The following is a 13,600-nucleotide window of genomic DNA, read 5'->3' on the forward strand; positions in this document are numbered from 1 at the left end:
GGAGCCCTGCACCAAGGCCCGCTGTTGAGCTGCACATAGCTGTGCGGCCGTGCTTGGTGAGCGTGGGGCTCGCTCCTTCAACCAAACCTGGAAGGTGAGAGGCGGGACACATCCATGTCTAAACGCTCCTGGTTACCCTCATAGAATTTTTTGATTTTTTTTGTGTACGTGTGTGGTTTGACGTTTGGTTTTGGGAACGGGGATCTCTGACTTTTCTGGAGAAATCGTCTCTACGTACCAGAATGTCAACTTAGGCAGAAAGCCCCACGCACTAGCTCACACACATACCTATTTGTTGGCCCGTTTGTGTCTGTACATCTGCATCATCCTCTGACGGAACACGTCAAATGTGTCTTCCTTGCGCTCCTGCCCGTCGGCACCTAACCCCTCCCCTTCCGAGGCAGTTCCCCTAGGAGCAAAATGGAGAGTTAGCCACACCTGAGCACAAAGCCTGGCCACCAGGAAACTGGAAACGGCACGAGCAGTCAGAGTGGGATGGAAGCATGTGGGACACACAACAGGGACAGCAAAGGAAAGGGAAAGTGAAGACACGATTCACAGCGCGGAACAAGGGGTACTCACCTGTGCAGGTGTGTGGACCTTCTGAGGAACGAGCTCAGAAGCCCCCGATTATAGCAGAAAGCCTCCCCCCGCAGGTGACAAGCTCAGTTTTAAATGAAATGCCTGCTGGATGTTAATGGGCCCTGACAAACTCTGGGCCACGGTTTCCCTGGCTAGCCTGCTTAAGGGTTCCAGGCAAAGGGAAAGTGGTTTTTATTGTTACTACCTAGAATTACCACTCAGCTTTTATGACAATAACGACTGTGGCTGAAATGCCAGGGGCCAAGGAGTCATTTAAATAGTCTGTGCAAGTGCAGCAAGGGGCCTGTAGGAACACCTGCATATGTAAACGATCTGCTTCTCATCTCATCTGAAGACTCCCTTTGTTAGGAAAACAAACCTGCCGGCTTTAAGCCATGTTTAACATGAGGGGAGCCAAGAAATCAGGCTGCAGATCAAAGGACTTAGGACCAGAATCCCAAAGAAAGCTTCTTATCCCAAGCACGCTGCCCATTCCCACCCCGGCCCCAGCGCCTGCTGCGTACACGCTGACGGGTTCCCTGATGCCCTTCCCACAGGAGCCTAGGCCATGGCCCTCCTTCCAGCCCATCTTCTGCAGCATCTGGAACCCCAGGTTCTTGTCGGTTAACTTCTGCTGGGCAAAGTCAAAGTCCTTGGGTTTCTGAGGAAAGAGAAGAATATGGCAAGTGGGCTGCAGCAAGCACGTGGAGTGAGAGTCTGCCTGTGCTGCTCCTGACACGGTCCAGTACTGCCCCCCACCCCCCATCCTGGATTCCATAGACACTTGGGATCAAGCCATAGGCCCCTCCCCAGTTCCCAGCAACATTCTCTGAGGTGCTAAGACCATGAGGAAAACCCCACAAGAGGCAGGGGTGGGGGGTGGCCCTGAGGCCAAGGGGTTAGTAGAAAGAATCCTAAGTGGTGATAACTTGCGATGACCAGAGGGCACACCCCAGGCTGGGGGTAACCAGGACAGGGCATAGGCTTGAGGCAGGAAGGCCCCGGGAGTGCAGAAGTCAGAGGGGAGACGGGGCTGAGGCAGGAGGGGGCCAAACAGGCCATGAATCTGCTGCAGAGACAGACTGTGTGGAAAACTGGCTTGCAAGGTCCTTTCTACTCCATCTTGAACACTCTTGTGGGCTTCCAGAACTCTGAGCAGAAACCTCTCTGGCCGCCCTCAGACATTGCTCGGCAAACCCAAATGACTTGTCTATTTGTCCAGCCGGCCCTTCCCAGATCTGGGAGCTCCCCAAGGGCAGAGACTAGGTTTTACTGGCACTCTGGGATCCGTGGTCTAGCACAAAGCAGACCTCACTGAGAACTGGTACAGCTGGGAAGAAGGACAGGGCTCGAAAAGAACCTGCAGGTAAAGCCCCAGACAAGATCTGGGCCCCAGAGCTGGCTGTGGGAAGATAGGTTAAAAGGCCTGGGGGTGGGGGGGACCTCTGGAGGAGGGGCCTGCCTGGTGTGAGCAGAAAATATTTCCATTTACTCATGAATATTCATGAGCACCCACTGTCCCTACCACCCGAGCCTGTTTTTTAAAAACATTTACTAAATAAACACTGAGGACAGCCTGGGGAGGCTGAGAGGGCCACACGTGCTTCTGGGGAATGGACTCGTCCATCCTGATCCAGGCAGCTGGTGCGGAGGGGTAATGGTGAGGTTCTGAGGATCTGAGCAGGGAACAAGTATGGGAAGGAAAAGGGTGGGGAAGGCAAGGGAAAAGCTGGCCACAGGTCCCCAAAAGGCTAGCCTGCATCCCTTTAGGAGAGCTGCTCGCCTAGAGAAAAGCTGTGTGGGAAGGCCAGGCTGAGGTGTGCACAGAGAGTTGCAGGGGAAGCTTCCTCTGGGCCTGCCATCACCCCAAGGAGAGATGCTGTTTGCAGGGCACTGCTGCACGCCAGGTTAACGTGCATTTACTTTCACTCTCGAGGTATCTCCGAACCAAAGGTAGGTGCGACTGCCCCACTTTACAGATGCACAAACGGAGACTCGGGAGTTAGATGCCAAGACTAAGTGGCCAGGTTGAGCCTGAACCTGGCTGCTGCCTCACCAGGTTGTGCCCTCACCCGGGCCACCTGATGGGCAGCCGGGTGCCAGCACAAATTCAAACTGAACACGTCGATTAGGACCATGAGCTTTGGGCTCAGAAAGTCCCTCCTCCCTGCTGTAACCGGGGTCACGCCGACACCTCACCTGGCCACTGAGACTGACCGTCCATTTGCAACCGGTGTCCACCACACAGGCTCTCTTTTCCTCACCACTCGACACCAGTAGAGACCTCACTGGGTGGCTGGCTCACCTCCCTGACCTCTGAGGACCTGGGATGTCCCCACATACGTCCCAGGTGACCTCACCCAGCCTTACCTGCCCCCGCACATATCCGCCTAGCTGTCTGGAGTGCAGCGCATCTCCTTCAAATGACCTGCCCCCACAGGGGCTCTCCATTTCACTCAGCGGCAGCTCCATCCTCCTAAGTGCCTGTAGACAACCGTGCAGGTGCCCAGAGCTCTGGGCTTTGGCTCTTCCACACGCAACCCATCAGCAAGTCTCACTGACTGTGTCTTCACCTTCCCAGCCCTTGGCTTCTACCAGCCCCCCAACCACAGGCTGCTCTCAGCACAGCAGCCACCGCGGCCCTGTCTTCCACCCAACTGCCACAGGTCCCCAGGGCCTCCCCCAGAGAAGGAGCCACGCTGCTAACTTCCGTCTACAGGCCCTATGTGACCTGGGGACTCACTGCCTCTACTTCCTCATCTCCCCACCCCCATCTGGGTGCCACAAAGGGCTGCTTGTTGACACAAGACCAACCTGGGGCCTCTTCCAGGCCTCCTTGAATAAATGGCACCCCCAACCCCACATTACTCCCCATCTCCCTTTGACCTGCTTCTCCGTACCCATAGCACACAGGCCACAAGACTCACACACATTCCTGTCACTGTTGGCCCTGCTTGCTGCGACCTCTGGTTGGGCAGATGGGGCCTGGCACACAGGAGGTGTCCATCAGTTAATACACAAGGACACACATATTAGCATGCTCTTGAACCACAGTTATAGTCCACTAAATCTGAACTTAAGGGCCGGGACATTCCTTTGTTCATCTGTCCAACACTTTGCACATATCAGATCTCACCTATTTGTTAAATAACTAATTACTACCCTCCTGTGCTTTGGGCAAAGCAAAACAGTTCCAAGAAATCCCTGAGAAAAAAGGCTGTTTGTTGTGCTTTGTACATTATGCCAGTCTGAAGCATGAGAGTACCTTAGTGACAAGTCACAGTGTCCTTTGAAACACTGACAAATTCTAACTAACTATGTCATACATGGGAACTGTCATGCTCACCTTCTTTTTGGACACGGGACGACCCCGAGGTCTGTCATAGGCGATGCGAACTGGCTCATGAACTGGAAGACATAAGAAACATGTATATACACACACACACACACACACACACACACACACACACACACACGTACTCTTTCCAAATTACTCAGAAAGTGAGGGCGCTGCAGTTTAGGCTAACAACCCCTCTGGTGACAGAAGGCAGCTACAACCCAGACCCCAAAGCCAGCTGTGCCCCCTGCCAGGGTCCTCTCAGGAATCATGTGATCCATGACCAGAGAGCAGAATACGGCCCACTGGGGGCTGCCTCCATGTGGAAGAGGCTACTTAACACAGGACTCCCCGTGTTTACGACAAAGGGCTCAATGCACGGATCGTTTTCCTGACTGCAGAAATACGCTTTGTTTCAACAAATAAACTATTTGCAACCTCGTGCCCTCCTAGTATCTCTGCAACTGTTCTGCTGATAAGGAGTTAAAGTCCACATAGAATTTCCAGTAAAAAACAACCAACCATGCTTCTCACACAGAGCACCGGATCACATCATATCATTATTTTTGATGAAGGAGAATCAGCAGGTCTGGTTTTTTTCTCATCAACCACCCAAGGAAATGAGAGCTTCCAAAATAGAAAGAGCTCCCTCCACTTCTCTCCCACGAAGGACGTATGAGGCATTCAGATAGGCTGCTGCCATCAGCAGTAAGCTCTGAAGGACGTTAAGAGTAGGGCAGAACAGCTGGCAATCTGTGGTAACGCCAAGGTTTCCAAACACAAACCAAAGAACTGTTCTGTTAGCAGGAGAAGCTGAACTGATGCTCCTGGGGGTGAGTGCGACCATCTCAACAACGTAGAGCACACTGGTGACACAAGACGGGGACCGTTCACTACAACCACCTCACGCGAAGGGACTGCGGCGTCAACCCCATGTGTAAAGCACAGCCCAGGCCTGGTTGTATGGAGACACCTGGTGGGGCGGGAGGCACAAGGAATAACCTGGGCCATAGCCAGGCCATCAAAAGGCTGCATATGATGCCGTTCTGCCTACTGACAGTCTAGAAGAGGCAGAACCACAAGGCCAGAAAATGGGGAGGAGACCACAGGGAAACACAGAGACACTTCTGGAGAAAGGCTCCAGCTCCACTGCACTGGAGAAGTTCATGCCTATACACATTTGCCAAAACTCATCAAACTGTCCCCTTAAAAAGGATGCATTTTATTGCTATTAAATAGAATCTCATGAACTTTGACCTTCCCCATGGGAAAGGAGATGACCTTCCACGGCCAAGGCAGCAGACCACATGGCTCCCACCAACCACTGCCTGAGACCAGCCCCACCTGTGTCCTCCTTCCTCATCATTACTAAGCAGGCATCGTTCCCCCGGGCCTTCCAGGGGCTCAGAAGGCTGGGTACTCCCCAAGGTCAAGGGCAGGAAAGAGCTGAGATGACCCAGGCCCTTGCCCTCCACAGCCAGGACCCCCCTCACTGGACTGTGAGCAATAATGGGAGCACCAAGCAGCACCCACCACAAACGCACCGCTGCTGCACTAACACAGCAGCGTGTCCTCGGAGTGCTGACCTTACACCAGCTGGCAACGTGAGCCTCACAGGAACATTTTGGGGTGATGTGCCAACCCGCTAGAATTATTCTAGGTTAAAAACACAAGACCAAACAACCCCATGTTCTGTTGGCCCTGGGGGAAGCTGGGGAGGGAACATCCAGGTCAGCAAGTGTAATCAGAGGCAGGAAGGGTGACAGGGACCAGTTTGGTCATCTTGCGGCTGAGCGTGGGCTGAGGGCAAGTAAATTCTTCCAAACGATCGGGCGACATCGCCTGATCTCTGCAACTTTTCATGGTCCACAACTGAACACCACGGTTCCTCTTCAGGTGCTAAATGGAAGCTCCACGCGAGGGGGGCCGTGGTGACGGCCAGGTACTCACCTTTGGGCTCCTGGATGAGACACAGCCTCTTGGGAGCTGGAATCATGCCAACCTTCAACGACTTGCTGCTGACCCTCTTTCGGGGGAAGCAGGCGCCCGAGGAGGCCTGTGACAGGGCAGGCGCACCAGCTGGGCCATCTTCGGCTGCCTCGCTCGGGAGGCCATCTGTGGGGGGGCTGCCCTCAGAGCACTCAGACTTGGCAGCCGCTCCTGCTGGCCTGGAGGTCCCTCTAGGAGTGGAGGCCTCTTCGCCCCCCTCCTCCTCCTCCTCCTCGTCTTCCTCCTCCTCGTCTTCCTCCTCCTCCTCCTCAGGCATCACCTCCGGGCTCTCCAGCTCAGCCTCGTGCTGAGGGGGATCATCTTCAAACTCTCCTTCCCCTTCCATGGGGTCATGGGGGCTCTCCTGAGAATCAGCACTCTCCCCGGCGTGGAGGTTCAGTGGAGATGACGTAAAACAAATCGATGGGCATAGTTCAAATACTTTCTTCCGATAGAATTTGAAGGCTGAACTATCTTGGTCATGGAGAAACCTGGGATAAGGATGAAATACACTGGTTAACCAGAGGGTCCTCTGAACATTCATATTTGCTGACATTGTCCAGAGTAGATCCGACAAAGCTGGGAGGGGGACCAAGGAGCAAATAACCTGACCTCTTTCTACCAGCTACAGTTGATGGTGCAGCTTCACAATGAGACAGAGAAGTCTGAGGAATATTAGTAATTTAACAAAGGAGCTAGAATGTAGGAGGCCTGATTGCTTTTCAGGGGAAGAGGGTGGAGGAAAAGGTTTGAGGGAATGACCAGGGCCTGTGCTGGAAAAAGCGCCAATGCTGGAGCCAGAGATCCAACCTGGCCCTCGCCTCATCCCTTTCTAGTCTGTCACCATCCACCCTGGGCCTCTGTGTGTTCACCGTGACTGCCTGGTTCCTCTCACACTGCCAGGTAGGAGACGGAGGAAGGGGTGTCACTTCTACCCCTTGTTTTACAGTGAAGCTAAGTGAATGTGGTGGCGATAACGCCTCTCTGCACCTCAGAGTCCTGCGGCCACCGTGACCTGGGGCTGTGGCTAGTGTGAGAAAACTGAAAACATGCCCGAAGATACAAAATATACTTGGACCCAAGGAAAGAAGCCCTTGTTCTTGGCTGGGACAACTCAACCTCATGACTATGTTGATTCTTCCCTAATATATTAATGCATAATCCTATTCTGATAAAAGCGTCATTTTTTTCTGGATTTGAACGTGATTCTAGACTTCATAGTTAAAAATAACTACGTAAAGGTATCTGGGAGAACTTTGAACAAATCAATGAAGGGTTCCAGCCCTACCAGGTATTATAAGGTGTATGAAGCCTCTATAGTTAAAACGGTGTGGTACTAGTCCTTGGACACATGGACAGAAACACCAAGAGAAAGGCCAGAAACAAGGCATCTGATGAAGGTGGTCTCTCAAACCAGGGCAAAAAAGATGATCTTCTCAACAAATGGTGTCAGGACAACTGGGGAGCTTTCCAGAAAAATATTTAATTGGATCCATGTAGCACCCTCTGCTCTGGAATAACCCCACACAGATAGGGGATCTAAATGTAAAACTGAAGCCATACAAGTGCTAGAGAAAAAGATATAAATGTCTTTATAACCCGTGTATGGGGAGAGAACTTCTATGACTCAGTATCCAGGTGCAATTAAAAAGAATTGAGAAATTTGATTATATGAAACACTTCTGCACTGCAGAACAAAGCATAAGCAAAAGGAAAGATAAACATCAAACTAAGAAGAAAACGTGCAACTATTTCATAGGTAAGAGCTCCTAAAAACTGAGAAAGAAGAGGCACCTGGCCAACTCAATAGCCAATAGGGCATGGGACTCGTGATCTCAGGGTTGTGAGTTTGAGCCCCACGTCGGGTATAGAGATCACTTACATAAATATTTTAGAAAAGATTTTATTTTTAAGTAATCTCTACACCCGATGTGGGCCTTGAACACACAACCCTGAGATCAAGAATTGCACGCCCTTCCTACTGAGGCAGTCAGGTGCCTCAAAAACACAATCTCTAAGAACTTGTGCCCCACAAAAGACTGCTAGGATGAGAAAACAAGTCACAGATGAGGAAGTATCTGCAAATCATACACCTGATAAAGGACGCATACAAAGAACATACAACGAAGCCTCCAACTTGATTAATAAGTAAATAAATGTGGTCCAATCAAAGCTGGACCACAGATCCAAACGGGACACTTACATATAGAAAGCACATAGGCATACTTGAAACACTCAGCATCACTAGTCCTTGGAGAAATGAGAACCAGAGAGTGACACCACCTCCCCGCACTGGGACACTAACATGGACACTGACGCTAACAAGTGCTGATGAGGACGGGGAGGAATTAGAACTCTCATCCAGGCTGCTAAAAATGCAAAATGGTTGCAACCACTTAGAAAGGCAGCTTGGCAGTTTCTTCAAAAGTTAACCATGGACCTACCATGGAGCCAGCCTTTGCTCTCCTTGGTATTTACTGAAGAGAAATAAAGGCCTATATGCAAATTCTCACAGCGGCTTTATTTGTAATCATCCCAGACTGGAAACGTCTCAATGCCATCAACAGGTGAATGGGTAGATAACTGGTCCAGCCACACAATGGTATACACTCAGCAACAAAGAGGCGTGAACTGGGGATACATGCAACAAACACCGCTGAATCCAAGTAATCGTGCTGAGTAAGGAGCCAGACAAAAAGCAAGAACAAGGTGCATTGACACAAAATTCTAAAAAAGGCAAACTATTTACAACAACAAAGCTGTTTTTTAAAAGACAATCTTTTTTTTTTTTTTTAAGGGACAAATGAATAGGTTACAGAAGGATACACAAAAGACACTGAAGTTTATGAAAAGATGTTCATGGCACAAAAACAGATATCCAGATCAATGGAACAGAATAGAGAACCCAGAAATGGACCCACAAACGTATGGTCAACTAATCTTTGACAAAGCAGGAAAGAATAGCCAATGGAATACAGACAGTCTCTTCAGCAAGTGGTGCTGGGAAAACTGGACAGCGACATGCAGAAGAATGAACCTGGACCACTTTCTTACACCATACACAAAAATAAACTCAAAATGGATGAAAAACCTAAACGTAAGACAGGAAGCCATCAAAACCCTAGAGGAGAAAGCAGGCAAAAACCTCTTTGACCTTGGCCGCAGCAACTTCTTACTCAACACGTCTCTGGAGGCAAGGGAAACAAAAGCAAAAATAACTATTGGGACCTCATCAATATAAAAAGCTTCTGCACAGCGAAGTAAACAATCAGCAAAACTAAAAGGCAACCAATGGAATGGGAGAAGATATTTGCAAATGACATACCAGAAAAAGGGTGAGTATCCAAAATCTATAAAGAACTTATCAAACTCAACACCCAAAAAACAAATAATCCAGTGAAGAAATGGGCAAAAGACATGAAGAGACACTTGTCCAAAGATGACACCCAGATGGGTAACAGACACATGAAAAGATGCTCAGTATCACTCATCAGAGAAATACAAATCAAAACCACCATGAGATACCACCTCACACCATGGCTAAAATTAACAACTCAGGCTGTTGGCAAGGATGCAGAGAAAGAAGATCTCTTTTGCATTGCTGGTGGGAACTGGTGCAGCCACTCCGGAAAACAGTATGGAGATTCCTCAAAAAATTAAGAATAGAACTACCCTATGGCCCAGCAATTGCACTAGGTATTTATCCAAGGGATACAGGTGTGCTGTTTTGAAGGGGCACACGCACCCCAACGTTTATAGCAGTGCTATCGACAACAGCCACAGTATGGAAAGAGCCCAAATGTCTGTCGTCAGATGAACGGACAAAGATGTGGTATATATATACAATGGAGTATTACTTGGCAATCAAAAAGAGTGAAATCTTGCCACTTGCACCTATGTGGATAGAACTAGAGGGTATTTGCTAAGCAAAATTAGTCAGAGAAAGACAAATATCATATGACTTCACTCATATGAGGAATTTAAGATACAAAACAGGTGAACATAAGGGAAGAAAAGCAAAAATAATATAAAAACAGGGAAGGGGACAAAACATAAGAGACTCTTAAATGTAGAGAACAAACAGAGGGTTGCTGAAAGGGTTGTGGGAGTGGGGATGGCCTAAATGGGTAAGAAGCATTAAGAAAGACACTTATTTGGAGGAGTAGGGGGTGTTATACATAGGGAATGAATCACTGAAATACGCTCCTGAAATCATTGTTGCACTATATGCTAAGTAACCTGGATGTAAATTAAAAAACAAATAATTTTTTAAAAAATTACCAAAAGAAAAAATGTTCAATTTCACTCATAAGAAAAATGAAAACTAAAATTTCACTGTGGAAATTAGAAATTTCTCATGAATCCTATTGGCTCTAAGGTATGTCAAAAGGTAAGAGGTGGGGACTGGTACTCCTGACACTGCGTGGGGAGTGGCCCTTGGGGAGGAGAAGCCGCATTATTTACTGAATTACGTTTGCAATGATCTTGGACCCAATAATCCCCCTTCTGAGAGATAACGGAAGATTTTCTCCACAAACACAAAGCCATTGTGCATGAGGCCATTAAAGGGGCCATAAGAGCAGTGTGAATGCCTGCAGCTACGGAGTGACCCTGGTGTGGCTGCATGTGGAGAATGACACAGAGGACAAGAGAAGGAGGGTACAGGTGGGACAGGCAGAAGGGGACTTCTGGATAGGTTGTGAAAGGAAAAAAACAAGGTGCAAAAGTGTCTACTACATACAGAAGGTCATTTGTGGTGTAAGAACAAAGGGGGAAAGGCACACACACTAGAAATGAACGAAAACAGTTTCCTACTGATAGGTTGAGGGGATGAGGTTTCTCTGAGCTTATCTTTTGTTAATTTTTACTTTAGAACCATGCAAATACCATACTTATTTCTTACATTAAATTAAAAAGGATAGGAAAAATAGTCTCAAAACTGAACCTCTGTAGAAATAAACCTGACTATATGTCATTGTTGACATGACCACACCCACAAAATGAATGAACTCAAACAACTACTGAGCACATCAGAAGTATCATTTTTCTAAAGGAAAAGAAACAAAAAGTCACCTCGGAAGGTCTTTCCTAAATAGGGGTGCTATTGGGTGCCATCATTCTCAAACTACTCAGTGAGCACTGGGGGACAGGGTAAATCATTCCACCTAATGTTACTGTACAATGAGGGGCTCTCTGTATGGGCAAGGTGGGGACAGAGCCTTCTAGGGAACACTGCTGAGAAAAGTCTGTCAGAGAGGGTGACAATGAACCAAAACCATGGCAGTGCCAGGTGCCCAGGATGATGGAGTTCTCGCTGGGGAAAACAGCCAATGAAATGCTCCTGGGCTGTCCCCTTCAGCCGGAACTGCCTGAGCGAGGTCGTGTGTGTAGCAGGTAGCCCAAATACGAGAACCGTTAAGGCCCAGCAGGCCCCAGGGTCACCAGGACTATAAAAGACAGGATCAGGCTGAGCACCCATGAAACCGTCAGTGCTCCAAGGGGCTGGTGTGGGTCTCACAGGAAAACAGGAGGCATGCCAGTGCAGAACTTACTCAAGGTTCCCATCAAGCATGCTCGGTCACAACTGGGTCCCAGAAATGCTCTAGGAAATGGGAAGTTTTCAACGACAGTCTTTTATTTTTTTAAGTTTTATTTATTTATGTATTTTGAGAGAAGAGGCAGAGAGAGAAGGGAGAGCGAGAATCCCAAGCAGGCTCTGCACTGACAGTGCAAAGTCCAGATGCAGGGCTCGAACTCACAAACTGTGAGATCATGACCTAGGTGAAGTCGGAGGCTTAACTGACTCAGCCACCCAGGCGCCCCTCAACTGTAGTCTTAATTAGACTAAAGCATGACTCTCCAGCATGGAAGGAGTAGGGCAAGGGTCCAGAGTTCCCAGGCAACTACTGGATACAATTCACACAGCATGGCAACGGTGCCTGCGATGAGTGGAGCCCAGCAGGGTTACGGCTCAGTACCAGGAACACATGGCTCCCAGGTAGCCTCCCTCTGGAGGGGAGCCTGCACCCCTCAAGAAAGAGCAGGTTTCTGGTTCTGTCACCTGCAGGCTGTGTGGTATTGAGTGGGCCACCCCATCTGAGGAATGGCGAGGGTAACGGCACCCCTTCCTGGCAAAAAGATACCAGGCCACCACTACACGGAAGTGCTTGCTGCCCACAACTGGAATAGGACCCATCCATCACTGTAGGAGCAGCAAATTCTCACCATCCGCCCACAGCACTGATGTGACCAGGGACAGTACCCTGCCCTCTTCCTCCCACTACTCCACACTACTCCACCTCTGCAAAGGTTCTGGGGAATCTATTAGCCTCTCTGTGTGGGTGCTCTCTCCCCCGCCCCTGGTCAAAGCCCAACTGACCTTCAAATACAGCTTAAACTTCCCTCCAGGGCAGGTTTTTCCTGATGTCCCAGAAGAGGGCAGCACCGCCCAATACCACTAAGCAGATGCTTCCCTCTTACAGCCCTGAGCTCACCAAAAGTGAAGCCAGAACTTATCCTGGGGTGCCTCTTGGGGCAGAAGTGTGTCTGCCAGGCCACCCAGTGGGTTCTCAGGACACTTGTGGGATAAACACACTCAGTCAAAAGGGCATGATGGCTACATACCATAAGTCAGGGTTGTCGGTGCTGTTTTCTATGCTGAATTGTTCGATCTCTGGTCCCACCTGAGCAACAAATCTGGCCAGTTTCTCTGCAGTCTCCATTGTCTTGACGTCAACTATAAAACAAAGCAACTGTCGTGTGTCAGTTCTAGGCTGCTGCTTCCAATTGCAACTTTGGGGGACTGTGGAGACTAATTACAGAGACAGCCCTTGTGTCCCCTCACTGCATCCTTGCCCTTTGCCACAGGACTCTGCAGCTCTCTCCACAAATTGGGACTGGCCCTGGGACTCCTGCTGACCAACAGAATGTGACATAAGGGTGGAACCTGGGCTTCGGAGGTCTCGAGCCCCCCTACTGCCTCTTCTGGAGGCCCAACCCCAACTGTCAGGTGAACAAACCCAGGCTAGCTGCTAGGGGGTGACAGGCATGTGGCCCCCATAACCCTGCTACCCCAGCCGATGGCCCCAACCAGTTGCTGCCCATAGACACAAATATAGGCCCAACTGAGTTCAGCAGACTCAGAGCAACACTGGATACCCCCAGTTTGAAGCCACAGTTTGGAATGTTTCGTTATATGGCAGTAGCTAGAGAATGTAGCACTTGTGGACATTTTTTTTCCCCTCTCATTCCCACCTAGTGCTAAGTGACAAATACTGGTCAGGGAGGGGCAGGCCTACTGCAGAGAGAAAAGATAATAGCCAGGAGAAACCAGAAAGTGCAGGTCAGCTAACCCTGAGGATAGCAGAGATCCTAGGGGAAAAAGAGGCAGCAGAATGAGAGACAAGGGCAGCCCAATGGAATGTAAAGAAGGGCAAGAATGGAGTGAGAAATGGATCAAGGAGCTTAAAGCCCCAAGCACGGGCACACGGCACAACCCGGTAGCCAGCAGTAGGACCTTGCAGGGAGGCACAGTCACCAGGTAGCTCGCTGAGTCAGGTCCACCCTCAGGACAGGAGGAATACTGCTACGGGACTCGAGGGCGAGCCCCTCTAGGAAACTAGAAAAAAGAAAGTGCCTCCACGTGCACCTGTCCTGGCCAGGTTCCTACTGCTTCTGCCTGCTGCTCAGACC

General features: G+C 49.6%; 1 protein-coding gene across 10 annotated transcripts in view; it reads right to left on the reverse strand.

The window, feature by feature from the left end:
* Positions 1-13,600, reverse strand: part of SUGP2 (SURP and G-patch domain containing 2) — a 32,456-nt gene that overhangs the window by 2,479 nt on the left and 16,377 nt on the right. For all 10 annotated transcript variants that reach the window (XR_007148882.1, XM_047843488.1, XM_047843495.1 and 7 more), the window contains 5 exons: positions 12,533-12,644; positions 5,870-6,399; positions 3,929-3,990; positions 1,107-1,243; positions 289-409 (listed from right to left, as the gene is read on the reverse strand). Coding sequence is in view for 9 of the 10 variants with exons in the window: in XM_047843488.1 (XP_047699444.1) it covers positions 289-409; positions 1,107-1,243; positions 3,929-3,990; positions 5,870-6,399; positions 12,533-12,644 (962 nt within the window). In the remaining variant the exon portion in view is untranslated. The remainder of the gene's footprint in view (positions 1-288; positions 410-1,106; positions 1,244-3,928; positions 3,991-5,869; positions 6,400-12,532; positions 12,645-13,600) is intronic.

The sequence above is a fragment of the Prionailurus viverrinus genome, chromosome A2 (assembly GCF_022837055.1).
Source record: "Prionailurus viverrinus isolate Anna chromosome A2, UM_Priviv_1.0, whole genome shotgun sequence".
Lineage (NCBI taxonomy): Eukaryota > Metazoa > Chordata > Mammalia > Carnivora > Felidae > Prionailurus > Prionailurus viverrinus.